General features: G+C 37.8%; 1 protein-coding gene across 1 annotated transcript in view; it reads left to right on the forward strand.

Moving 5' to 3' along the window:
* The window catches only part of CFAP70 (cilia and flagella associated protein 70), a 120,055-nt gene that overhangs the window by 61,516 nt on the left and 31,110 nt on the right, over positions 1-27,429 (forward strand). The window contains 4 exon segments of the mRNA XM_045842232.1: positions 3,221-3,346; positions 12,248-12,381; positions 12,502-12,617; positions 12,817-13,026. Coding sequence (XP_045698188.1) covers positions 3,221-3,346; positions 12,248-12,381; positions 12,502-12,617; positions 12,817-13,026 — 586 coding nt within the window.

Raw genomic sequence — 27,429 nt, forward strand, 5'->3', positions numbered from 1 at the left:
ATTCATCCAGACTGGTAGGAGGGGTGGAGTCTGGCAGCCAGGCAGAAAGGGGTCTTGGCAAAGTGGTGGCTGGCGGACCCAGAAAGGTGGTGGATTGTGGAGGGGCACAGCGCAAAAGGCAGCTGGGGGAGGGGGCGGTCTCACATTCACACGCAGATAAACCAGGAGAAATTGGGGAGTGAGACAGACTGAGCAACCCAGGGTCCCAGCACGGGGAAATAAAGCCTCAAAACACCAGTTGAAAACACCTGTGGGGGTTGAGGTGCTGGGAAAGACTCCCAGCCTCAGAGGAGATTTCGTTGGAGAGATCCACAGGGTCCTAGAACATACACAAACCTACCCACATGAGAATCAGCACCAGAAGGGCCCAGTTTGCTTGGTGGTGGTGCAGTGGTGGGGGAGAGTGACTGAAATCCGGCAGACTGGAGCAAGTGCTATTGTTCCTTCTTGGACCCCTGCCCCACATACAGCGTCACAACCCAGAAACTGGGTTGCCCCACCCTGGTGAACACCTAAGGCTCCACCCATCATACGTAACAGGTGCATCAAAACAAGAAAAAAAAAGCACAAATGGAAGAACAGATCAAAGCTCCAGAAAAAATACAACTAAGCGACAAAGAGATAGCCAACCTATTAGATGCACAATTCAAAGCCCTGGTGATCAGATGCTCACAGAACTGGCTGAATTTGGTCACGGATTAGATGAACAAATGAAGCCTATGCTAAGTGAAATGAAGGAAAATGTACAGGGAATCAATAGTGACGGGAAGGAAACGAACTCAAATCAATGGAGTGGACCAGAAGGAAGAAAGAAACATCCAATGAGAAAAGAATGAAGAAACAAGAATTCAAAAAAATGAGGAGAGGCTTAGGAACCTCCAGGACATCTTTAAACATTCCAACATCCAAATTATAGGGGTACCAGAAGGGGAAGAGGAAGAGCAACAAGTAGAAAAGTTATTTGAACAAATAATGAAGGAGAACTTCCCCAATCTGGCAAAGGAAATAGACTTCCAGGAAGTCCAGGAAGCTCAGAGAGTCCCAAAGAAGTTGGACCCAAGGAGGAACACACCAAGGCACATCATAATTACATTAGCCAAGGTAAAAATGAAGGAGAGAATCCTAGAAGCAGGAAGAGAAAAAGGAGACAGTCACCTACAAAGGAGTTCCCATCAGACTGTCAGCTGATTTCTCAAAGGAGACCTTGCAGGCAAGAAGGGGCTGGAAAGAAGTATTCCAAGTCATGAAAGGCAAGGACCTACATCCAAGATTGCTCTATCCAGCAAAGCTTTCATTTAGAATGGAAGGGCAGATAAAGTGCTTCCCAGGTAAGGTCAAGTTAAAGGAGTTCATCATTACTAAATCCTTATTATATGAAATGTTAAAGGGACTTATCTAAGAAAAAGAAGATAAAAAACATGTACAGTAAAATGACAGCAAACTCACAATTATTAACAACCACACCTAAAACAAAAACAAAAAGAAACTAAGCAAACAACTGGAACAGGAACAGAATCACAGAAATGGAGATCACATGGAGGGTTAGCAACAGGGAAGTGGGAGGAGGAGGGGAGGAAAAGGTACAGAGAATAAGTAGCATAGATGGTAGGTAGAAAATAGATGGGGGGAGGATAAGAATAGTATGGGAAATGTAGAAGCTAAAGAACTTATAAGTATGACACATGGACATGAACTAAAGGGGGGGAATGTCGGTAGGAGGGGGGAGGGGGGAGGGGAGTGAACAGGGAAAATGGGACAACTGTAATAACATAATCAATAAAATATATTTTTAAAAATTTTTAGAAAGAAGTTTGGTTCTGCCTCTTCCTCTGATGCTGAAAGGAAAGAGATATAGTGGATGCATAAATAAACAATTTTGGTATAGTGTTCAAAAGTTGAGGGATTTCTTGCCTAATGATTTCTATTTTGTTTGTGAAGTAACATCTTTACTGAAAGTGGAGGGGAGAAGGGTTGAACAAAAAGTTTGAAGAAAAAGAAAAAATGTCGATACTGCATAGCATTGTGACATATGTTGCTGAACAATGACAAATACATAGATTGCTGAGGGTATTAAAAGCCTTCAGCTAAGATTGAATGTCAGAAGAGTCTATGGCAGCTCAGATATCTTTATGTTGTATGCAGTTTTCCTTAGGACCAGATATCAGCTCCTACCTAAAAATGAGGCCAGATTGTAGGAGTGTTTTAATTTGGGAGTTTGCAGGACAATTTCGGGAGGAAGAGGATGCCTGGGACTTGGTATGCTGGTGACAGAGTAGTATGGATGGATGATCATGAAGTCTAGGCTTATCCACTTGGGAAATTATGGGCATATTGGAAGTGCAGGAAATGAAGTCAGAGAGCAGTTTTTAGGGGACTAAGTGAAAAAAAGGCAGCAGGCTGAGTGTGGGTTCTGGTAGTGGGTTAATTGAGGCAGAGTTTTGGTTTTAGTATGGAAGTGTGTTGCTGGAGGGATTTGGAGGTCAAGATCATCAAAATTAAAAAGAACAAGAACAGAGGCATTAATTAATTAATTATCAGTAGTTCTGTTTGGCCCATCTCAAATTTAGCTTTACTCATCACATCTCTTAGCAACTCTACTTATTAAAGTCACTGATATTATTTTTACTTCTAATTAAGGAATTTTGGGGGGTCTTCTTTGGTCATAGCTTCTAACCCAGATTATTTATTATACAAGACTTGCTTTCCTATCTGGGTATATTAGATATATTATTTTCTGGGTGTCTCCCTACATTTCTGACCATTTCTATACTGTCTTCTTTGTAGTGTCTATCTGTCTATACATCTCATAAGTATAGGTATGGCTTCCAAAGCTTTACCCTTAGCCTCCTGTTTTCTTGACATTTGAAGACTCTAGTTAGTATGTGTCAATCTTTTTTCATGTCATGACACCTAAAAAATTATAATATATCTGTACCCTAGAGAAAGTGTTCGATACTGACTTCCCTGAGGACTGAGGAAAGCAGTTCTGCCTTAAGTGATTTTTACTCACTTCCATGATAGTTAGATAACTGAGCTTCCCTTTCATCATTGGTATTTCTTTTGCTTCACTCTCTGTCTCTTACTGTATTGGCAAGACTGTAAGAAACTTTAAAATCAATTTAGACCTCATGACTGGAGTCTTGCATCTGGTTTATTCTTATAAAACTTCTCTACTTGTAATTGCTTCATTTTGTCTGCCTAACATCTTGATGTTGACAAGACCATGCCAGATGATGTCCAAGGTGCTGTCCCAGCCATTCGTACAACTAGTGAACAGCTTCGACTCTTTGCGTTTGAAGCAGAAGTCAATGAGAACTTTGGAATGGCAGCTGCATATTATGAAGAGGTAATTAAACACCTTCCTGGTGGTTGTTGTTACTCTTATTTGTACAATATGGGTACAATAAATAGTGGTTCTTGGTTATTTAAAAATCCAACCTGATTAGTGAAAGGACAGACACACAGATCAATAAGAGTCCAAAAATTGGTCCATACAAATAAAGCTATTATATTTTTGACAAAAGTATAAAAGAAATTCCATGGAGAAGGGATAGCCTTTTCAAAAAATGGTGTTAGAACAGTTGGTCATAATGTTAAAAAGAATGAACACTTGACCTAAACCTCAAATGTATTAAAATCAACTCAAAATTGATCATAGGTCTGAATGTAAAATATAAAACTATAAAACTTTTAGAAGAACACAAAGGAGAAAATCTTTATGACTTGGAATTAGGTGAAGAGTTCTTAGACATGATATCAAATCATTATTTATCAAAAATTTTTGATAAATGGAACTTTTTCACTTTTTGATTAATTTATAATCAAAATTAAAAACATATGCTCTCTGAAACACACTGTTAAGGAAAAGAACCAAAAGAAAATCTATGCAAAACATACATCTGACACAGGGTTCATTTCCAGAATAATAAGAACTCTCAAGACTCAACAATAAAAAACAACCAAATAAAAATGAGCAAAGAAATTGAATAGACACTTTACTAAAGAGGAATTAAGTATGATAAATAACATGAAAAGATGTTCAACATCATTAGCCATTAGATAATGCAAATTAAAACCAGAATGAGATGCCACTGCATACTTGCTAGAATACCTAAAATGAAAAGTGCTGACAATACCAGGTACTGGTGATGATAAAAAGCAACTGAAATCTTGAAACTTTGGTGAAGGAAATGTACAGTGATATAGCTACTCTGGAAAGTAGTTTTGCAGTTTCTTGTACATGTACCATCTGACCCATTCTTGTGTATTTACCTTAAAGAAATGAAATCTTATATATACAAATGCTTATAGCAGCTCTAGTCATAACTTCCAAAACCAGAAGAAACTAAAATATTCTTCAAAGTGTGAATAGATGAACCACGATAATCCATATGAGATGCTACTCAGCAATGAAAGAAATGAACCGAGACATACAACTACTTGGCATTATACTAAGTGAAAGAAGCCAGTGCCAAAGGTTACACACTGTATAGTTCCATTTATGTGACATCCTTGGAAAGGCAAAACTGTAATGATAGATAACAGATTACTGGTTGCCAAAATTTATGGGTAGCGGAAAAGATGACTATAAAAAGATGGTACAATGAAGTTTTCTGGGGTGGTTAGAACTGTTCTGTATTTTGATTTTGATGGTGGTAACATGAAGGTATACATGTGTTAAAATTCTTAAAACTGTATACAAAGGAAAACATTAATTTCTTATAAATAATTAAAAAATAAAACCTGTGTATTCAACAAATTCAGCAAACATTTACTGAGCCCTTACAATGTGTTATGAATGACAATTGAGTCCTCTAGTTCTTTTAGTACTGCCTACCACATGCATCATGAGCTAAATAAAAACATATGAAAACATGGTCCAAACCTTCATTTATATTTATTTCATTATTGAGATATAATTCACCTGCCATAACATTCAGTCATTGAAAGTATACAGTATTATGTACTATACTGTATTTACAAAGTTGTGCAACCATCACCACAATCTTTTAATAGATATTTTTCATTATTTTTATTTTTTAGTCTTTTATTTCTCAATTATAGTTTACTTTCAGTATTATTTTGCATTGGTTTGAGTTATACAGCATAGTGATTACACAATCATATACTTTACAAGGTGTTCTCCTGATATTTCTAGTACTCACCTGGGACCATACATACTTACTGCAATATTATTGACTATATTACTTCTACTGTACTTACAATTGACTTTTTAAAGAAGTTTTAGGTTCACAGAAGTACCACAATTTAATTTTAAAGAATTTGCATTAACAGTCACTCTCCATTCCTCTTTACCCTCTGATTGAGGCAACTGCTAATTTACTTTAAATTGTGAGATATATAGATATGCCTATTGTAGATAGTTTATATGAATGGAATCATGTAATTGGAGGTCTTTTGTGCCTACCTTTTTTCACTTAGTATAATTTTTTAAATCCTCACCCAAGGGTATGCTCACTGATTTTAGAGAGAGAGAGAGAGAGAGAAAGTAGAAGGGGATAGGGGAGGAGAGAAAGAGAGAGAGAGGGAGAGGGAGAAACATCAATGTGAGAGAGAAACATTGATTGGTTGCCTCCCATGTACACCCTAACTGGAGATCAAACTTGCAACCTGGTGTGTGCCATGACTGGGATTGCACCTGCAATATTTTGGTGTATGGAACAATGCTCCAACCAACTATGCCAACTGGCTATAGCCACTTAGCATAATGTTTTTGAGGGTCATTCATGTAGCATGTAGAAGTATTTTATTCCTTTTTATGGTGAATAACATTCCATTGCATAGATACACCACATTTTGTTTCTTCACTCATTATTGATGGGCATTTGACTGATTTTGACTTTTTAGCTCTTATGAATAATGCTGCTATGAACATTCATGTATAAAGTATGTAAGTTTTTGTATGAATGGATATTTTCAGTTCTCTTGATATATAGTAAGAAGTGGAATTGCTATGTCATATGGTAAACTCTGTGGTTAACTTTCTGAGGAGCTGCCAAACTGTTATCCAAAAGGCTGTACTAATATTTTACATTCCCACCAGTAATGGATGAAAGTTTCATTTTCTCCACATTCTTCCTAATGCTTGTTATTGTCCAATGTTTAAAAAAAATTATAGCCATTCTAAAAGGGTTGAAGTGGTATCTCATTGTAGTTTTGTTTTGCATTTCTCTAATGACTAGTGATTTTGAACATCTCTTCACATTTATAATTTTTTCAGTAGAAAATATTTTCTAAATTCTAAATTAATTGACAAAGGAACATTTAGACCTCAAATAGTTCAAAACATTAGTCTGTATAAATAAAGTGTGTTGGCTCCCAGCCAAGATGGAGGCATAGGTAGACACACACTGTGCCTCCTTGCACAACCAAAATAAGGACAACAATTTAGAAACAAAATAACAACCAGAACTGACAGAAAATTGAACTGTATGGAAGTTCAACAACCAAGGAGTTAAAATAGACACATTCATCCAGACAGGTAGGAGGGGTGGAGTTGGAGACTAGGCAGAGAAGGTTGAGGCAAAAAAAGCAGTGGCACCAGGTGTGCAGGGCAGTGGCTGACAAACCCCAGGTGCAGTGTGGCAACGGGCAGACCCAGCGAGATGGTGATTGTGAAGTGGGGCACAGTGTGCAAGGCGACTGGCTGACCAGGCTGTCTCACATTCTTGCGAGCAGGTAAACCAGGCAAAACTGGGAAGTGAGACAGACCTTCCAACCCAGGGTCCCAGTGCGGGGAAGTAGAGCCTCAAAACACCAATTGAAAACACCTGTGGGGATTGAGGTGCTGGGAGAGACCCCCAGTTTCACAGGGGAGTTTGTTGGAGAGACCCACAGGGTCTTAGAACATACAGGAGCCCACCCGCAGGGGAATCGGCACTGGCAAGTCCCAGTTTGCTTGGGGGAAGCTGTGGAAGGGACTGAAATCCGACAGAGAGCAGAGCAAGCACTATTGTTCCCTCTTGGACCCCACCCCCACATACAACGTCACAACCCAGAAACTGGGTTGCCCCACCCTGGTGAACACCTAAGGCTCTGCCCCTCACTAACAGGTGCAACAAGACAAAAAAAAAATGGCCCAAATGAAAGAATAGATAAAGCTCCAGAAAAATACAACTAAACGACGAAGAGATAGCCAACCTATCAGATGCACAGTTCAAAGCACTGGTGATCAGGTTGCTCACAGAATTGGTTGAATTTGGTTGCAAATTAGATGAAAAAATGAAGGCTATGCTAAGTGAAATGAAGGAAATGCACGGGGAACCAATAGTGATGGGAAGAAAACTGGGACCTAAATTAATGGAGTGGACCAGAAGGAAGAAAGAAACATCCAATGAGAAAAGAATGAAGAAACAAGAATTCAAAAAAATGAGGAGAGGCTTAGGAACCTCCAGGACATCTTTAAACATTCCAACATCCAAATTATAGGGGTACCAGAAGGGGAAGAGGAAGAGCAACAAGTAGAAAAGTTATTTGAACAAATAATGAAGGAGAACTTCCCCAATCTGGCAAAGGAAATAGACTTCCAGGAAGTCCAGGAAGCTCAGAGAGTCCCAAAGAAGTTGGACCCAAGGAGGAACACACCAAGGCACATCATAATTACATTAGCCAAGGTAAAAATGAAGGAGAGAATCCTAGAAGCAGGAAGAGAAAAGGAGACAGTCACCTACAAAGGAGTTCCCATCAGACTGTCAGCTGATTTCTCAAAGGAGACCTTGCAGGCAAGAAGGGGCTGGAAAGAAGTATTCCAAGTCATGAAAGGCAAGGACCTACATCCAAGATTGCTCTATCCAGCAAAGCTTTCATTTAGAATGGAAGGGCAGATAAAGTGCTTCCCAGGTAAGGTCAAGTTAAAGGAGTTCATCATTACTAAATCCTTATTATATGAAATGTTAAAGGGACTTATCTAAGAAAAAGAAGATAAAAAACATGTACAGTAAAATGACAGCAAACTCACAATTATTAACAACCACACCTAAAACAAAAACAAAAAGAAACTAAGCAAACAACTGGAACAGGAACAGAATCACAGAAATGGAGATCACATGGAGGGTTAGCAACAGGGAAGTGGGAGGAGGAGGGGAGGAAAAGGTACAGAGAATAAGTAGCATAGATGGTAGGTAGAAAATAGATGGGGGGAGGATAAGAATAGTATGGGAAATGTAGAAGCTAAAGAACTTATGACACATGGACATGAACTAAAGGGGGGGAATGTGGGTGGGAGAGGGTGTGCAGGGTGTAGGGGAATGAAGGGGGGAAAATGGGACAACTGTAATAGCACAATCAATATAATGTATTTTTAAATATTTTTTAAATTAAAAAAATAAAGCATTATATCCCATTGTAAATGGCTTATTTAATCAGTATATATTCTTAAGGGTTCATCCATATTGAAGCCTATGTCAGAATTTCTTTCCTTTTTAGGGTTAAATAATATTCCCTTGTGTGTTATACCACATTTCACTCATCCATATATCTGTCAGTGGGCTTGTGCTTGTACCTTTTAGCTATTATAAATAATGCTTCTATGAATATGGATATACACATATATCTTTGAAGCTCTGCTTTTAATTTTTTAGTATATACACAGAAGTAGGATCATTGTATCATAGAGCAATTCTATTTTTAATTTTTTTGAGGAACCAAAGTGGCTTAATTTTTCTTTATTGTTTTCCAAAGTGGCTTCATTTTACATTCCCACATTGTACAAGAGTTCTAATTTCTCCACCTCCTCATCAACAGTTGTTATTTTCTGTTTTGTTGATAATAACTATCCTAATGGGTGAGAGGTGGGATTTCACTGTGGTTTGATTCCTTGACAATTAGTGATGTTGAACCTCTTTTCCTATGCATTTTGGCCATTTGTAGATCAGATCTTTGGGAAAATATCTATTCAAGTTCTTTGCCCATTTTTGAGTCAGATCATTTAACATTTTCTTATTGAGTTTTAGGAATTCTTTATTTACAATATTCTGAATATTAATCCCTTACCACATATATGGTTTGCAAATATTCTTTCCCATTTCTCCCCAAATCACTGTGAGTTATATATTTACTCTGTAGATAGTTTATTTTGATGTGCAAAAGTTTTTAATATTTATGGAGTTCAATTTGTCTATTTTTTCTTTTGTGGCCTGTGCCTTGATATCATTTGCAAGAAATCATTGTTAAGTCCAATGGCTGAAGCTATTGTCCTATGTTTTCTTTTAAAAGTTTTATAGTTTTAGGTCTTATGTTTAGGCCTTTGATCTAATTTGAATTATTTTTTTTATATGTAGTGTTAACTAAGGGTCCAACTTTATTCTTTTCTATGTAGATATCCAGTTTCCCTAGAACTATTTGTTGAAAAGACTGTCCTTCCCACCCTCCCTTCCTTCCTTCCTTCTTTATTTATTTTAGAGAAAGAGAAGAAGGGGGAGAGAGAAAGAGAGAGAGAGAAACGTGAATTTGTTGTTCCACTTATCGATGTATTAATTGGTTCATTCTTCTATGTGCCCTGACTAGGAATCGAACCCACAACCTTGGCATATTGGGACAATGCTCTAAACAACTGAGCTACCTGGCCAGGGCCATGTACTTTCCCTATTGAATGTTCTTGATACCTTTGTCTAAAATAGTTTGGCCATATATGCAAGAGTTTATTTCTGGGCTGTCTATTCTATTCCATTAGTCTTTGTGTGTGTGTTTATACCAGTACCACACCAATTTGTAATTTATTTCTCATTAACCTATGTGATTTATTTATTTTATTTTTTATTGAATTTATTGAGGTGGCATTGGTTAATAAAATTATATAGGTTACATGATCTATATATTGTATTGTGTGTTCACCACCCCAGTCTCATTAAACTTTGTTTTAATGGGTCTCAAAGTTCTGTACTGATTTTAAAATCTAATAATTTAAAAATACCATACAAAAACCCCAAATGGTCTAAAACATTTTCACTTTCTTCTAAAGATTTTTATGATGTATTGTAATCATTACCCAATCTTTTACTATTAAATTTAAATGGCTAATTCAGACAACCAGTTCTGAGACCATTCTTCCACCACTGATTAAGACTGGCATAGCAAGTTTCAGGGATAATATTTATTTAGCCTTCTGAGCATCCTGGGCAACTTGGTAACTTTGCCAGCTCCAGCTGTCTTATTGTCTACTGCTTTGATGACACCCACAGCAACTCTGTCTCATGTCACAAACAGCAAAACAGTCCAGAAGAGGATGATCAGGGAAGGTCTCAACATGCATGGGCTTGTCAGGAACCATATCAACAATGGCAGTATTGCCAGATTTCAAACACTTTGGGCCATCTTCCAGCTTTTCCCAGAATGATGATCAACTTCCTTCATCCCAGCAAATTTGCAAGCAGTGTGAGCTATGTGACAAGCCAGCACAGGTGCATACCCAGCACTTATTTGGCCTGGATGGCTCAGGATAATCACTTGAGCTGAGAAGCCAGCTGCTTCCATTAATGGGTCATTTTTTGCTGTCATCAGCCACATTGCCACAATGACTATTTTTGACAGGCATGTTCTTGACATGGAAGCCCACATTGTCTCCAGGAAGGGCTTAACTCAAAGCTTCATAGTGATTTCAAACTTGATTTCAGACTTGACTTAAGCTGTAACATTGACTGAAGGAAAAGTGACCACCATGCAGGGTTTAGAACACCTGTCTCCACTCAGCCCACAGGGACAGTACCAATACCACCAATTTTGTAGACATGCTGGAGGGGCAGACACAGTGGCTTGTCAGTTGGATGACATGGTGGCAGGATGCAATCCAGAGCTTCAAGCAGTGTGGTTCCATTGCCATTGCCATATGGGTGACTTTCCATCCCTTGAGCCAAGGCATATTAGCACTTGGCTCCAGCTTGTTGTCACTATTTCAACCAAAAATTGGCACAAATGCTACTGTCAAGATTATGGCCGATTTTCTTAATGTGGGTACTGGCTTCTTTAACAATTCCCTCATATCTCTTCTGACTGTAGTGCAACTCAATGGAATCCATTTTAACACAAATAATCAGTTGTTTCACACCCAGTGTGTAAACCAGAAGGGCATGGTCATGGGCCTGCCCATTCTTGGAGATACCTTCTTTACATTCACCAACATAAGCAGCAACAGTCAGGACAGCACAGTCAGCCTGAGATGTGCCTTTAATCATGTTTTTAATAAAGTCTCTGTGTCCTTGGGCATCAATAATGGTCACATAATATTTGCTTGTCTCAAATTTCCACAGGGTAACATCAATGGTGTTACCACACTGACATTCAGCTTTCAGTTTATCCAAGACTTAGGCATACTTGAAGGAGCCTATCCCCATCTTAGCATTCTTCTCCTCAAAATTTTCAATGTTTCCTTTGTCAGTCTCACCACATTTGTAGATCAGATTGCCGGTAATGGTAGTCTTGCTGGAGTCTACATGTCCAAAGATAATGATGTCAATATGAGTGTTTATCTTTCCCATTTTGGCTTTGATTAGTGGTGGTTTTCATGACACCTGTGTTCTGGAGACAAACCTATTGTGAAAAAAAAAAAGCCTTAGCTTTGTAAGTTTTGAAATCAGTAAGTGTGAGTTCTCCAGTTTTATTTTTCTTTTTAAAGATTGTTTTGGCTATTTGGTTTCGTTGACATTCCATATCAATTTTAGGATGGGTTTTTCTATTTCTCAAAAAAAATTAGGACTTTGATAGAGACTACATTGAATCTGTAATTTGATTTGTGTAGTATTGACATCTTAACATATTAAGTCTTCCAATCCATGAATGTGGAGTGTGTTTCTATTTATTTATGTCTGCTTTAACTTCTTTCAGCAATATTTTGTAGTTTTCATTTATTATGAGGTGCTTTTTTGAATATTTTTAGATAAACACATTTTCCAATTAAGATTATGACAAAAATAAATGTATATGAATCTTTAATATGAACCATAAAATCAGTCATTAGCTTCCTAAGTAATTGGATGAGCTTATAGTAACCAGAACACAAATACCAGAAAGCAATCAATTTTTAGGTTATTCTTAATAAATATTTATTGATTTGACTGTAAGCCAGAACACTGACTGTATTAGGCATTCAGAAGTCAGTGGTAAGCAAAAAAGAAGCCATAGTTTCTGCTTTCATAGAGCTTATAGTATTTATGGAGTGCTCCTGTGTGATGTCATGTGCATTAAATATAACAGTGTAAAATAACTTTGGTTCTCCTGATACTTCGTGCTGTAGAGGCTGGCTCGTGAGCCCCAGAACCTGGAACACTGGTTGGACTATGGTGCCTTCTGCCTTCTAATTGAGGACAACATCAAAGCACAAGAATGTTTTCGGAAAGCCCTTTCCCTCAACCAGAATCATATCCACAGGTATGTGTGAAGAGAGATGGGGAATGAGTAGGAGCAGATAAACTTCTATATGAAGTGGTCTTTTCTCCATGACTGTGATACTGGATCATGCTGTTAATCATGTTGGTGCTATCTCCTCAGCTTGTTGCTGTGTGGTGTCCTGGCTGTCCTGCTGGAGAACTATGAGCAGGCAGAAATTTTCTTTGAGGATGCTACTTGCTTGGAACCAACCAGTGTTATAGCCTGGACTTTACTTGGTATGATATTTTCCTGTGATCTGAATATGTTTTTATTACATTATAAGATTCTCCTTTGTCTTTCTACTGTTTAATGGCTCTTCATGTAGTTATTCAACTTTAGTAAAAAATGTGAAAAATGTAAGTGAAATATTACAATTCTTCAGTAGATGATGGTGGCAAATCAGTCACATTTATTTCAGCATCTTTCTTTCTTCAGGTATATACTATGAAATTCAAAACAATGGTATTCGAATGGAAATGGCATTTCATGAGGCCTTCAAACAGCAGCAGGCCCGAGTAACAAAGCAGAAGAGCACTGGTACTGTAGAGTACGTTGAAGAAGGAGGGAAAACAGAATCCAGTTTTGGTCCTTGGAGAATCACTAGTGGTTCTTCTACAATAGCAATCAAGGTGGAAGCCCCCCCAGGTAGGACAAAGGAATGGAGATGATTAGTAGCTATTGGAAAAAATTACTGGTCTTCTGAATGGAACTAGGCACATAGTAGGTATTCAGTAAATATTTGTGAAATGAACAGGTGGAGTTTTGAGTTGTTCCAGGGATACCAGGGAAGAATCCTCCAATATATTTCCTCGTTGACATGATTGAAAGTCTAAAGCTTTTAATGTTGCTATTCAGTGTTTTTTATCTTAGAGAATTTGCTATCTCTGTGCACCCCTAAAAGGAGTATCATTCTAGCAGATTAAATTTCTTTTTTTTCCTCCTCACTCTCTTCCCCAACATATAAGGTCCCTCTCTTGTGATTCTTAAATTTACTTACGTGTTTGTACACTCCCTTTTTTCCACTGTTCTTCATTGCCATTCTTTTTTTCTCCACTTTAGGAACTTGGTCATTCTACTGTGTGTTTTTATTTATGTGTTTCTTGCATATGTTATTTTATTTGTATGTTATTGCATATTCTTATTTTGTGTGCATATACTTTCAATAGTTTGAGGTATAATTGATATTACATAAACTGAATATATTTAAATGTACAATTTAATAAGTTTTGACACATAACACACCTATGAAAATAGCACGACAATCAAGATAATGAACATATCCAAAATCTCACACACTTTCCTTGTGCCCATTCATACTCTTTTTTTCTTGCCCCCATTGCCAGAAAACCAATTAGCTTCTGTCACCATACATGAGTTTGCATTTTCTAGAATTTTAGAATTCCAGAAAAATTTAGAATTTTCAAGAATTTCTGGAATTAAATAGAATTGCACAGTATATAGTCTTTCTTGTCTGACTTTTTCACATACATATAATTATTTTGAGATTCAGACATGCTTTTGCCTATACCAGGAGTTAATCCTTTTATATTGCTAAATAGTTTCCCATTATATGAATATGCTACAATATGTTTATCTATTCACCTGTTTATAGATATTTGGTTCTTTCCAGTTTGGGGCTATTAAAATAAAGCTGCTGTGGATGTTCATCTACAAGTCTTTGTATGGATATATGTTTTTGTTTCTTTTGGATATATGTAGGATTTGAGTGGCTGGAATCATGGTTTTTTAGCAGTATGTTTTTTATTTTCTAAATAGTTGGGGATTTTTCCATATATGATTGTTTTTTATTTCTAATTTAATTTCATTGTGATTAGAAAACATACTTTGCATGGTTTGAATTCTTTAACATTGATTTTGATCAGTTTTATGATCTAGTTATATGACCTTTCTTGAAAAAATGTTCTATAAATACTTGAGAAAATGTGTATTCTGCTGTTGTTGACTGACTGTTCCAATAGATATCAATTGGGTTTAATTAGTTGATTGTATTGTTCCTTTATCTTTTGTAGTTTTGTGCCTTTGAAGTTTTGTTTTAGTAGTTCTTCCTGTCTCATTTTATTTTCTTCAATTAACTTTATCATGGTAATTTTACATTTAGATCTTTATCCAGATTTCATCGTTGTGATGTTAGGTGGGCATCCAATTTAATTTTTCTCCGTATAAGGATCTAGTTTTGTCAAAATCATTAATTAAACAATAATATTTCCCCCTTAGATTTAAGGTCCATATGTCTTTGAGCTCTTTATTCTGTCTTTTTTATCTGATCTTAAAATAACATCACACTCTTCATTGCTGTGCTGTTGTGGTATGCCTTAATATCTGGTATATGAGTTTCTCTAATTTACTTGCTTTTTTATACCAGACTTAGCTATTCATGGACCTTTATTCACATATATGGATTTTACAGTGAGTTTATAGAGTATATAAAAATCCAGTTGAAATTTTTATTTGAACTACATTGTATTTATAGATTAATTTAGGGATAATTAACATGTACATATTATTTAAACTCTTCCATCCAAGTATGTTAAGATCTTCCCATTTACTTGTATCATCTTCTATGTATTTTACTGAAATTTTAACATTCTCCCCAATGAGGCCCTCTTTAAGTAATTCATAGATATTTTATAGATTCTATTGTTATCATAATAGGGTCTTATTTTAATTTTATTTTCTAGCCAGTTATTGTTGGTATTTTTTAGTGGTTATGCTATTGATTTTATGCATTTTAGATTTTACTGTATACTATTGTTCTTTTTTAATTTTTTTTAATTGCATTTTATTGGTTATGCTATTAGAGTTATCCCAATTTTTCCTCTTTGCCCCCCTCCAACCTACCCACCTCACTCCCTCAGGCAACCCCACACAATTGTCCATGTCCATGGGTCATGCATACATATGTTCTTTGTGTTCTTTGGCTACTCTGTTTCCTATGCTGTACTTTATACCCCTATGACTATTCTTTAACTATCAATTTGTACTACTTAATCCTTTCACCTTTTTTACCTGATCCACCAACCTTCCTCGTGTCTGGCAACCACCAAAATATTCTCTGTATCTGTGATTCTGTTTCTGTTCTACTTGTTTGTTTATTTTGTTTTTATTTAAAAAAATTTTTTTTTAATTTTTATTTATTTTTAGAGAGAGTGGAAGGGAGGGAAACAGGGAGAGACACATCAATGTGTGGTTATCTCTTGTGTACCCTTTACTGGGGACCTGGCCTGCAACCCAGGCATGTGCCCTGACTGAGAATTGAACTGGCGACCCTTTGGTTCGCAGGCTGGCACTCAGTCCACTGAGCCACGCCAACCAGGGCTATTTTGTTTTTTAGATTCAATTGTTGATAGATATGTATTTGTTGCCATTTTATTGTTCATATTTTTTATCATCTTCTCAAAGAAAACTCTTTAACATTTAATATAATAGTTTGATGATGATGAACTTTTAGCTTTTTCTTGTTTAGGAAGCTCTTTATCTGCCTTTTGACTCTAAATGATAGCTTTGCTGGGTAGAGTAATCTTGGTTGTAGGTCCTTGCTTTTCATGACTATGAATATTTCTTGCCAATCCATTTTAGCCTGCGAAGTTTCTTCTGAGAAATTAGGTGACAGTCTTATGGGAATTCCATTGTAAGTAAATAACCAACTTTGTGTTGTTGCTTTTAAGATTCAGTCTTTATAATTTCAATTATGACTGAAGATAAAGACTGAATTAAGATTCAGTCTTTGGCATCTTAATTATGATGTGTCTTGGTGTAGGCTTCTTTGGGTTCATTTTGTTTGGTACTCTTTCTGCTTCCTGAGCTTTTAAGCCAGTTTCCTTCAAGTTAGAGAAGTTTTCTCTCATTATCTTTTCAAAGAGATTTTTAATTTCTTGCTGTCTCTCTTTTCCTTTTGGCACACCCATGGTGTGAATGTTGATATACTTGAAGTTGTCCCAGAGGCTCCTTACACTATCCTCATTTTTTGGATTTTTTTTCCCTTTTGCTGTTCTGATTGGGTGTTTTTTGCTCTCTTATATTCCAAATTGCCAATTTGATTCTTGGCTTCATCCACTCCACTTTATTCCTGTAAATTGTTCATTTCAGTTAGTATATGCTTCATTTCTGATTGGTTCTTTTTTATGATTTCCATGTAATTTTTTACACTATTGAATTTCTCTCTGAGTTCATCTGCTCTTCTCCTAAGTTCATTCAGCATCCTTATAACCAGTGTTTTGACCTCTATGTCTCTCAGGCCTGGTAGAGTGGACTAACATAGTTGGTGTCCTGTATGGTCTAGTGGCACAGCCTTTCCTATCACTCAAGCTGAGTACTCGAGGTGTACCCACCGTATGGTCTGTGTACACTCTCCTCTTGTAGTTGAGCCTTGATTGCTATTGGCAGGTCAATGGAAGGGATTTATTAAGGTTGATCAGCTGCAAGGACTGGCCATGAACTCTGACTACCACCCTCTGACTACTGTGGAGGATCAGCTGTGCAGGGGCCCACTCCACAGAGCAGAATTTACTTCATCAGGCCTCTTGTGTCTACTGAGTCTGCCCCTTGAGTGTGTCACTTGTGGAAGAGTTGGGTAGTGGTACTCTGACATGGTCTGTAGCTGTGCATTGGATGCACAGGCTCTGGGGCTTTCTTTGAGGTGCTGGTCATAGTCAGCCACCACCTGTGTTCTGTCAGGGGCCACCTGGCATAAGCTACAAAGTGATCTACAGATGACTGCTAATTGTATTGGGCTTGGAGGTGCCCCAGTGAGGCCATGCTGTGAACCAAGGCCTACTGCTGCTAGTGCCAGGCCTGGGGCATTTAGGAAGAGGTACAGGGACTTCCTGGGGCCAGATGATGCTTGTTTGAGAGGATTTAGGAAGATCTGAAGCCTGAGCCAAGACAAATCATTTATATGGAAAAGCCACTGTTAACAGCTTGGGTGGGCCTATAAGTTGGGTGGGTCAAAGCCTCATGGAATCACCAGGGTGGGGCAAATAGTGAAAGCCAGATTGATAGTGTCTCAGATATGGTACCTGTCTGCCAGTTCTGTGGGATGGGAGGGCTCAGAAAAGGAACAATGGCCTCTGCCAGCAGGTCTCTGTGGAAGAAAGCTGCCCCTGAGCTCCCGTCCTGATGCTAGACACTTCAGTTTGGCCCCATCTGCCCCTGGTGTCTTTCAAGCTGCTGCCCCAGTGCTGGAGCTCAGAGGGAATGAGTCTGAATAGGCCCATGTATGGGCCATTTAAGAGGAACTGCCTGGGAATCCAGCAGTTTCTGTTTTCCACAGCCTCAATCCTCACTGGTTTTTAGAGCCAGAATTTATGGGGACTTATCTTCCTGGCACTGGAACACTGGGCTGGGAGTGGGGGGACTGTTTTGGGGCTGGGATATCCCTTCTGATTTTTATCTGCCACAAGTGTGTGTGGAACCAGCCCATTCTGTGTCTCCACCTCTCCTACCAGTCTTGATGTGGTTTCTTCTTTAGTTCCATAGTTGTAGGACTCCATTCAGCTCAGTTTCTGGCAGTTCGGAATAATGATTGTTCTATAGTTTAGTTGTAATTTTGATGTGGTTGTGTGAGGAGATGAGTTGTGTTTACCTAGGCTGCCATCTTAGCTTTCTTCTACTGTATATTATTATTTTTAGATTTAACTTGTATACAACAGTCTTCTTTGACTCATTGATTCTAACACATTATTAATTCTATTGTTTTTTTCTTGAATATGATTATCATGTCATCTGTCAATAATGAGAGTGTTACCTTTTTCCTCCAGATCCTCATACTACTCATGTCTTTTTATTATTTTCAATAATATGTTATATAGTCATGTGCTGCGTAGCCATGTTTTGCTCAGTGATGGATTGCATATGTGATGGTGGGCCTATAGATCAGGGATGTCAAACTCATTTTCACCAGGGGCCACATCAGCCTCAGAATTGCCTTCAAAGGGTCTAATGTAATTTCAACTCCTTAACAATTAAGGAGTAGTTACATTTATACAGTCCTAAAACTATTTCAGCCCTTTGACAGCAGCTGCAAAGCTGATGTAGCCCCGGGTGAAAATGAGTTTGACACCTCTGCTATAGATTATAATGGAGCCGAATTTCCTGTAAGAAATAGAAGGATATGTGGATCAGGAGGATTTTTTTCTTTGACAGGAGCTATGTCTGTGGGGCTTGGCAATAGATTTCCTCTCACTCGTCACCTCAACTTCGAGTGTACAGATTACATCCCAGTCAATGAGCTGTGACCTGTTTCAGCATGAAGGAACCTGTACCTCCCCAACTGCTACATATTCAGAAGGTGCTACAGCCTCCCAGACACAGCTTGATGGTCTTCAGAGAACACTGCTATAAATTCTTTGTTGAGGACCTAAGATCCTGTACACAGAGAAACAGGTCTGCAGGAACTACCTTAACAACTATTAGGTGCCACTTTAGTACCAGTTTTCTGTGGTAGCATGGAGCTAGTCTGTCCCTGTACTTTGGAAATGTTTTCAGATTGTAATGATGAAAAGCACAAGTAAGTTTTATTTCTTCTATCAGTGAAAGAGAGACCCCTAATATAATGAATTTCAGAATAGAAATCAATGCAATGGGGAACAGCAAAGAACAGAGAAAATTAATGAGACCAATATGAGATTTTTTGAAAAGATCAATTAAATTGATAAATTTGATTAGAAAAAAAGAAGATACATTGTACCAATTTATCTGGCTGTACAACTATTCCCATCAATCAGGAATGAAAGGAGACACTGCTGCAAGTCTTATCCATATTAGAAATATAGTAAGGGAAAATTATTAACAACTTAATGTCAACAAATTCAACAACTTAGGTGAAATGTAAATACCTTGACAGGCATAAAAAGGTTACTCAGGAACAAAGAGAAAATTTGAGTAGCCCTATATCTCCTAAGGACTAAATGTGTAATTAAAAATCTCTCACAAAGACACTCCTGGCCTACCCTCTTCCTATCAAAAACTTAGAAAATAGAAGAGGGAATACTTCCATTATTGAAGTTTGAGAATAGTTGTCATCATGATACCAAAACCAGACAAATCCATCCAAGGAGAGCATAGCAATAAACTTCATGAACCTAGACACAAAAATTCTTGACAAATAGCCTATCAATTTTAGCAACATATATAAAAGATAAGCTATCCAATCCAAGTAGTTTGTAAGTTTGGTTTCGCATTTGAAAATCAGTGCAGTTTACCACTAGACCTGCTAAAATTAAGAAGACTGATGAAGATTAATAAAGTTATAGAAAGGATATGCAGTTACTGGAATTCTCAAACATTTCTGGTGGGAATACCAAGTGGTATAACTAGGAAGTTTCATTTTTAATTAAATTTATTGGGGTGACACTGGTTGATAAAAGTATATAGGTTTCAAGAGTACAATTCTATAATACATCATCTATATATTACATTGTATTCACTACTCAACGTTAAATATATATTAGACCCCTTTTACCCTTTATTACCTCTCTCCCATCCCCTTTTCCCTCTGGAAACTACCAAACTGTTATGTCTATAAGGTTTTGGTTTTTTGTCTTGTTTGCTCATTTGTTACTTTCTGTTTTATAGCTCACATATGAGTTAAATCATACAGTTCTTGACTTTTTCTACCTGCCTTACTTCATTTAGCATGGTATTCTCAAGGTCCATCCATTGTGTCACAAGTGGCATTATTTCATCTTTTTTTATGGCCAAGAAGTATTCTATTGTGTATAGGTACCATATCTTCTTTATTTAATCATCTATAAAAGGACACTATTGTTTCTATGTCTTTTTTCTCCTTTTTAATTATTATTATTTTTTTATTGTTGTTCAAGTACAGTTTTCTGCATTTTCAGCCCACCATGGCCCTCCACCCCATTCATCTCCATCTCCCACCCTCAAACCTACCCCCTTTGGCTTTGTCCATGTGTCTTCTATACATGTTCCTTGATGGACCTTCCCCTATTATTCCCTATTATCCCTTTCCCCCTACCCTCTGGTTACTGGCAATTTGTTCTTTATTTCAATGTCTCTGGTTGTATTTTGCTTGCTTGTTTGTTTTGTTGATTAGGTTCCATTTATTTGTGAGATCATATGGTATTTGTCTTTCACTGCCTGGCTTATTTCATTTAGCATAATATTCTCCAGTTCCATCCATGCTGTTGTGAAGAGTAGGAGCTCCTTTCTTTCTGCTGTGTAATATTCCACTGTGTAAATGTACCACAGTTTTTTTTATTCACTCATGTACTGATGGACACTTAGGTTGCTTCCAACACTTAACTATTGTAAATTGTGCTGCTATGTGCTCTAAACCATTTTCCATAGCAGCTGTAGGAGTCTAAATTCCCACCAGCAGTGAATGATGGTTCCTTTTTCTCCACAACCTCTCCCACATTTGTTATTATTTCTCTTGTTGATGATAGTCATTCTCACAGGTGTGAGATAGTATCTCATTGTAGTTTTGATTTGCGTTTCTGTAATAGCTAGTGAAGTTGAGCATCATTTTGTATATCTGTTGGCCATCGACATAGTTAGAATGACCATATTACACAAAGCAAAATACAGATTTAATGCAATCCCCATCCAAATCCCAATGGCACTTTTAAAAAAAGAAATACAGGCTCTGGCACAAATAATGCCCCTTTTTATTACAAAATCTTTTATTACCAAATCATAAGCATGTAATTCTATAATATAACAATATCACACTCCAGCACGCAATATGACATTTTAGGTGAAATGTTCAAATTAAAACTATAAATTATTACACCCATATTATAACCCTACCAACCACACTCAAGCAGGCATTACTTCTGCTGGAGTCTGTAGAACAAAAAAATCATCAGATTTGTATAGAACCACAAAAGACATAAATAGCCAAAGCAATCCTGAGGGAAAAAGAGCAAAACTGAGGTATCAGACTCCCTGACTTCAAATTATACTACAAAGGTACAATAATCAAAACAGCATGATATTGGCAGAAAAAAACAGACATGCAAACCAATGGAACAGAATTGAGAGCCCAGAAATAAACCCACATGTATTTGGGTAAGTAATTTTTGACAAAGGAGCCAAAAACATTCAATGGAGAAATGAAGAACTCTTCAATAAATGGTCCTGGGAAAACCAGAAAGCCATATGCAAAAGAATGAATCTAGACTGCTATTTGTCACCATACACAAAAAATTAACTCAAATGGTAAAAGACCTAAAAATGAGATCTGAAATAATAAATTACATATTCATAGCAGCACAATTTACAATTGCCAAGTGCTGGAAGCAACTTAAGTGCCCATTGGTAAATGAGTGGATAAAAAACTGTGGTACATTTACACAATGGAATACTATACAACAGAAAGAAAGAAGGAGCTTCTACCCTTTGTGACAGTACAGATGGAACTGGAGAGCATTATGCTAAGTGAAATAAGCCAGGCACTGAAAGACAAATACCATATGATCTCACCTATAAGTAGAACCTAACCAAGAAAACAAACAAGCAAGCAAAATATAATCAGAGACATTAAAATAAAGAACAAACTGACAGTAATCAGAGGGGAGGAGAAGAGAATAATGGGGGAAAATAGGGAAGGGCTGTCAAGAAACATATATAAAGGACACATGAACAAAGCCAGCAGAGGTTGGGGAGTAGGATCCAGGGTGGGAGGTAGGGATGGGTGGGGCAGAAGTAGTGGTGGGGGGAAAATGGAGTAAACCGTACTTGAAGAACAATTATAAAATGAAAAAAAAAAAAAAGAAGGAAACATAGGGAGAATTTACTGTATTTGATCCCAAAGGCAGGGGAAGGAAAAGGAAAAATAAATGAATGGGACTGTATCAAGCTAAAAACCTTCTACACAGCAAAAGAAATCATCAACAAAACAAAAAGGAAATCTACCAAATGGGAGATGATATTTGCACAGAACACCTCTGATAACAGTTCATATCCAAAATATATAAAGAACTCATACTGAAAAACAAAAACAAATAATCCAATTAAAAAATGGGCAGAGGACCTGAACAGACTTTTCTCCCAAGAAGACAACCAGGTAGTTTTAAAATAAAGTTACACATACATGCATCAGCGATTTCACTCCTTGGTATTTACCCAAGAGAAATGAAAACATATGTCCTTGCAAAGATTTATATACAAATATTCATAACAGATTTATTTATAGTAGGCAAAAACTGGAAACAACCCAGTCGCCTATAGATAGGTAAATGGTTAATAAAGTTTTGTGGAACCACATAATCAAAAACCACTTAGCAAAGAAAGAAATTACTGATATACACAATATGGATGAATCTCAAAAACATTATGCTAAGTTAATAAGCCAGATACAAAAGAATACATACTGTATCACTGTATCATTGCATTTAAGTTAAGTTCTTTAAAAAGCAAAACTAATCTATATTGACAGAAAGCAGGTCAGTGGTTGCCTTGGGTTGGGAGCTGGGGATTAACTGTGAAGAGCACAAGGGAGCTTGGGGGAGTATTTAAAGTCTTGTATATTGATTGTGATAGTGGTTACTTAAGTGTAGATATTTGTTAAAATGCATTAAAATATACACTTAAAAGTGAACACTTTATCATATGTAAGCTATACCTCAGAAAAGCTGAATATCAATAATTTTTTTTCATTAAGATCCTCACCCTTTAATTATCAGTTTGTATAATTGAACCACTCTCCTTCATAAAATACAAGTTGGATTGCCTCCTAGATCTCTGACAATTTTTGTTTCCTTTGTTAGCTTCTCTTTCTTGTCATGCTATTTAGATACAATTTTCCAATAGCACAGTCTTACTTTCTTTTTTTTTTTACTTTTTAAAAAGATTTTATTTATTTATTTTAGAGAGATGGGGAAGGGAGGGAGAAGGAGAGGGAGTGAAATGTCAATGTATGGTTGCCTCTAGCACACCCCATACTGGGGATATAACCTGCAACCCAGGCATGTGCCCTGATTGGAAATCAAACCGGTGGTGCTTTGGTTCGCAGGCCTGCGCTCAATCCACTGAGCTACACCAGCCAGGGCACAGTCTTAATTTCTAAGCAGCCATCTACCCTCAGTTTTCTTTTCACTACTGATAATTCTCAAATATCTGTAACTCTGACATCCCCCTAGAAACCAGCAGCTAGATTATTCTACTAGTGAATTCAACTCCTTATCTTCTAAAACAGGGGTGTCAAACTCATTTTCACCAAGGGGCCACATCAGCCTCGCAGTTGCCTTCATAGGGCTGAATATAATTTTAGGACTTTGTAAATGTAACTACTCCTTAACAGTTAAGTGGGAGCTGGGCACTGCCACTGAGTAGAAACAAGGTGCTGGGCCAATTAAACAAGGTGGAGGGCTGGATTTGGCCTGCGGCCTTGTGTTTGCCACCCATGTTCTAAATTGACTCTACATCCTTACATTAGGCACCCAAGCTCATGATCTTATCCATGTTCCTCTTTCTTGCTTGCTCGACCTTCCCAGATCCCTTATCAGGTTAATTCCCAAGACTAGTTGATTCTCTTTAAAAATGTTGGTTGCATCTTCATTTATGTTTTAAAAGATTTTATATACTTTTAGAGGGAGAGAAACATCAATGTGCGAGAGAAACAGAAACACCTATCAGTTGCCTTTCACATGCCCCCAACTGAGGACCTGGCCTGCAACCCAGACATGTGTCCTGGCTGGGAATCAAACCAGTGACCCTGCAGTTTGCAGGACAACTCCCAGCTCACTGAGCCATGCCAGTCAGGGTGCATCTTCCCTTTTGATTCCACTACTCTCCATTATCAAATGCCTATAGTGTTGTAATAGCTTTATTACAGACCTCTTGTCTATATCCACACTGTTTTTCTCCTTGTTCCCTGGTACTGTTGGAATAATCTTCATAAAATACCACTTTCATCCTTTATTTTTCTGCTTAATACTCTTCATTGTAACCCTCTCCTTTTGCCTGTGGAAGAAAAATCCTAGCATTCAAATATCAATACAGTGTTGACCTAACCTAACTTTTCCTTAATTTTCTTTTTTTTAGAAAATTTTAAAGATTTTATTTATTTATTTTTAGAGAGGGAAGGGGGGGGGAGAGAGAGAGAAACATCAATGTGCAGTTGCTGAGGTCATGGCCTGCAACCCAGGTATGTACCTTGGCTGGGAATCGAACCTGCTACACTTTGGTTCACAGCCCGTGCTCAATCCACTGAGCTATGCCAGCCAGGGCTAATTTTCTTTATGCAATCTTCAATAGCCAGTAAAATAAATGACTACTTCCATGCTTTTGCCAGTGGCATACCCCCAGCTTGAATGCCCCTTCTTTTTCTATCTATTCAATTTCTACATATTTTTCAAAGTGATATCTTTTTTTTTACACTTTAAAGAGTGTTTTATTACAAAGCTTCTTTTAAAAAATGCTCAGCATGTTAACTCAAACTGGAATGACAAACATTAGATGACAGTCTGGGGTAAAGGCTGTGCCGTGCTGTTTAAAAAAAAATGGGTACATCAATGATCATTTTAACAAGTGGCATAAAATTCCACTAACTGGCTAATAAAAACAGATACAAATACAGAACATTTAAAGTAATAACAATTCAAGTTCTGGGCTTTTTACAAGAAGGGGTGAGAAGAAATGAAAATTCACTACAAACTGGTCTACTGAAAGTATCTGTTAAGTTTACCATTAAAAAAAAGAGAAGAAACTTCCGGCCAAGATGGGGGCATAGGTAGACACACTGTGCCTCCTTGCACAACCAAGATAAGGTCAGCAACAATTTAGAAACAAGATAACAACCAGATCTGACAGAAAATTGAACTGTATGGAAGTCCGACAACCAAGGAGTTAAAATATACACATTGATCTAGACCGGTAGGAGGGGCAGAGTCCAGCAGCCAGGCGGACAGGGTCGTGGCACAAAAAGCACGCATAAAGCTTAACCCATCCCAGGCACTTAAGTCATCCCCAGCGCACAGGTGGCTGGCAGACCCAGCGAGGTGGCAATTGTGAAGCGAGGCACTGTGTGCAAGGCACCTGGCTGTCTAGGCCACATTCGTGCACTGATAAACCAGATGAAATTGGTCAGTGAGACAGACTGTGCCACCTAGGGTCCCAGTGCGGGGAAGTAGAACTTCGGGGCACTGATTGAAAACACCTGTGAGGGTTGAGGCACAGGGAGAGACTCCCAGCCTCACAGGATATTGTGTTGGAGAGACCCACGGGGTCCTAGAACATACACAAGCCCACCCACATGGGAATTAGCACCAGAAAGTCCCAGTTAGCTTGAGAGAAGTGGCGGAAGTGTCTGAAATCCGACGGAGAGAGGAGCAAGCACCATTGTTTCCTCTTGGACCCTGCCCCCACATACAGCGTCATAACCCAGAAACTGGGTTGCCCCTCCCTGGAGAACACCTAAGGCTCCGCCCCTTACTACATAACAGGTGCGACCAGACCCCCCCCCCCCAAAAAATGGCTCAAACCGAAGTACAAATCAGAGCCAATATTTTTAAGCAACCAAGAGATAGCCAACCTATCAGATGCACAGTTCAAAGTACTGATGATCAGGATGCTCACAGAATTGGTTGAATTTGGTCGCAAATTAGATGAAAAAATGAAGGTTACGATAAGAGAAATGAAGGAAAATGCACAGGGAACCAATAGTGATGGGAAGGAAACTGGGACTCAAAACAATAGAGTGGACCAGAAGGAAGAAAGAAACAATTAAACAGAAAAGAATGGAGAAAGAATTCAAAGAAATGAGAGGCTTAAGAACCTCCAGGACATCTTTAAACATTCCAACATCCAAATTATAGGGGTACCAGAAGGGGAAGAGGAAGAGCAACAATTAGAAAAGTTATTAATAATAAAGGAGAACTTCCCCAATCTGGCAAAGGAAATAGACTTCCAGGAAGTCCAGGAAGCTCAGAGAGTCCCAAAGAAGTTGGACCCAAGGAGGAACACACCAAGGCACATCATAATTACATTAGCCAAGGTAAAAATGAAGGAGAGAATCCTAGAAGCAACAAGAGATAAGGGAACAGTAACCTACAAAGGAGTGGCCATCAGACTGTCAGCTGATTTCTCAAAGGAGACCTTGCAGGCAAGAAGGGGCTGGAAAGAAGTATTCCAAGTCATGAAAGGCAAGGACCTACATCCAAGATTGCTCTATCCAGCAAAGCTTTCATTTAGAATGGAAGGGCAGATAAAATGCTTCTCAAATAAGGTCAAGTTAAAGGAGTCCATCATCACCAAGCCCTTATTATATGAAATGTTAAAGGGACTTATCTAAGAAAAAGGAGATAAAAAACATGTACAGTAAAATGACAGCAAACTCACAATTACTAACAGCCACACCTAAACCAAAAACAAACTGAGCAAACAACTAGAATAGGAACAGAACCACAGAAACGGAGACCACATGGAGGGTTAGCAACAGGGAAGTGGGAGGAGGAGAGAGGGGGAAAAGGTATGGAGAATAAGTAGCATAGATGGTAGGTAGAAAATAGACAGGGGGAGGATAAGAATAGTATGGGAAATGTAGAAGCTAAAGTACTTATAAGTATGACACATGGACATGAACTAAAGGGGGGGAATGTGGATGGGAGAGGGTGTGCAGGGTGGAGAGCAGTGAAGGGGGGAAAATGGGCCAACTGTAATAGCATAATCAATAAAATATATTTAAAAAAAGAATATGAATAAAGTTAAAACTGCCCTGTCAAAAAAAAAAGAGAAAAGAGCAGAAGAAAAATAAAGTGAAATATGTAATACTGTCCACTGCTACTGACAGAGTGGATTTGGCTGTTACGTTTATTCAGCTCTATCAAACACCTTCAAAGACAGAGAGGCCACTATTTGTTACAAGTCATTCACAGAGAAGCCACTTATTGGACAAGATGCTGCTCAAAACAAAGGTGGCTTCTTTTCATTTCATTTTTATTTCAAACTTTTCCAGATCTTTGAATTTTATTTAAAAGTTCATAGCTAGCAAAATATACAAGAAAATTGAAACTAAAAAGTGTAAATTAAAAAATTCAAGTTTAAAAAAGCAAACATTAAGAT

Source organism: Phyllostomus hastatus, unplaced genomic scaffold (assembly GCF_019186645.2).
Source record: "Phyllostomus hastatus isolate PE091 unplaced genomic scaffold, TTU_PhHast_1.1 phas_contig_38, whole genome shotgun sequence".
Taxonomy (NCBI): Eukaryota; Metazoa; Chordata; class Mammalia; order Chiroptera; family Phyllostomidae; genus Phyllostomus; species Phyllostomus hastatus.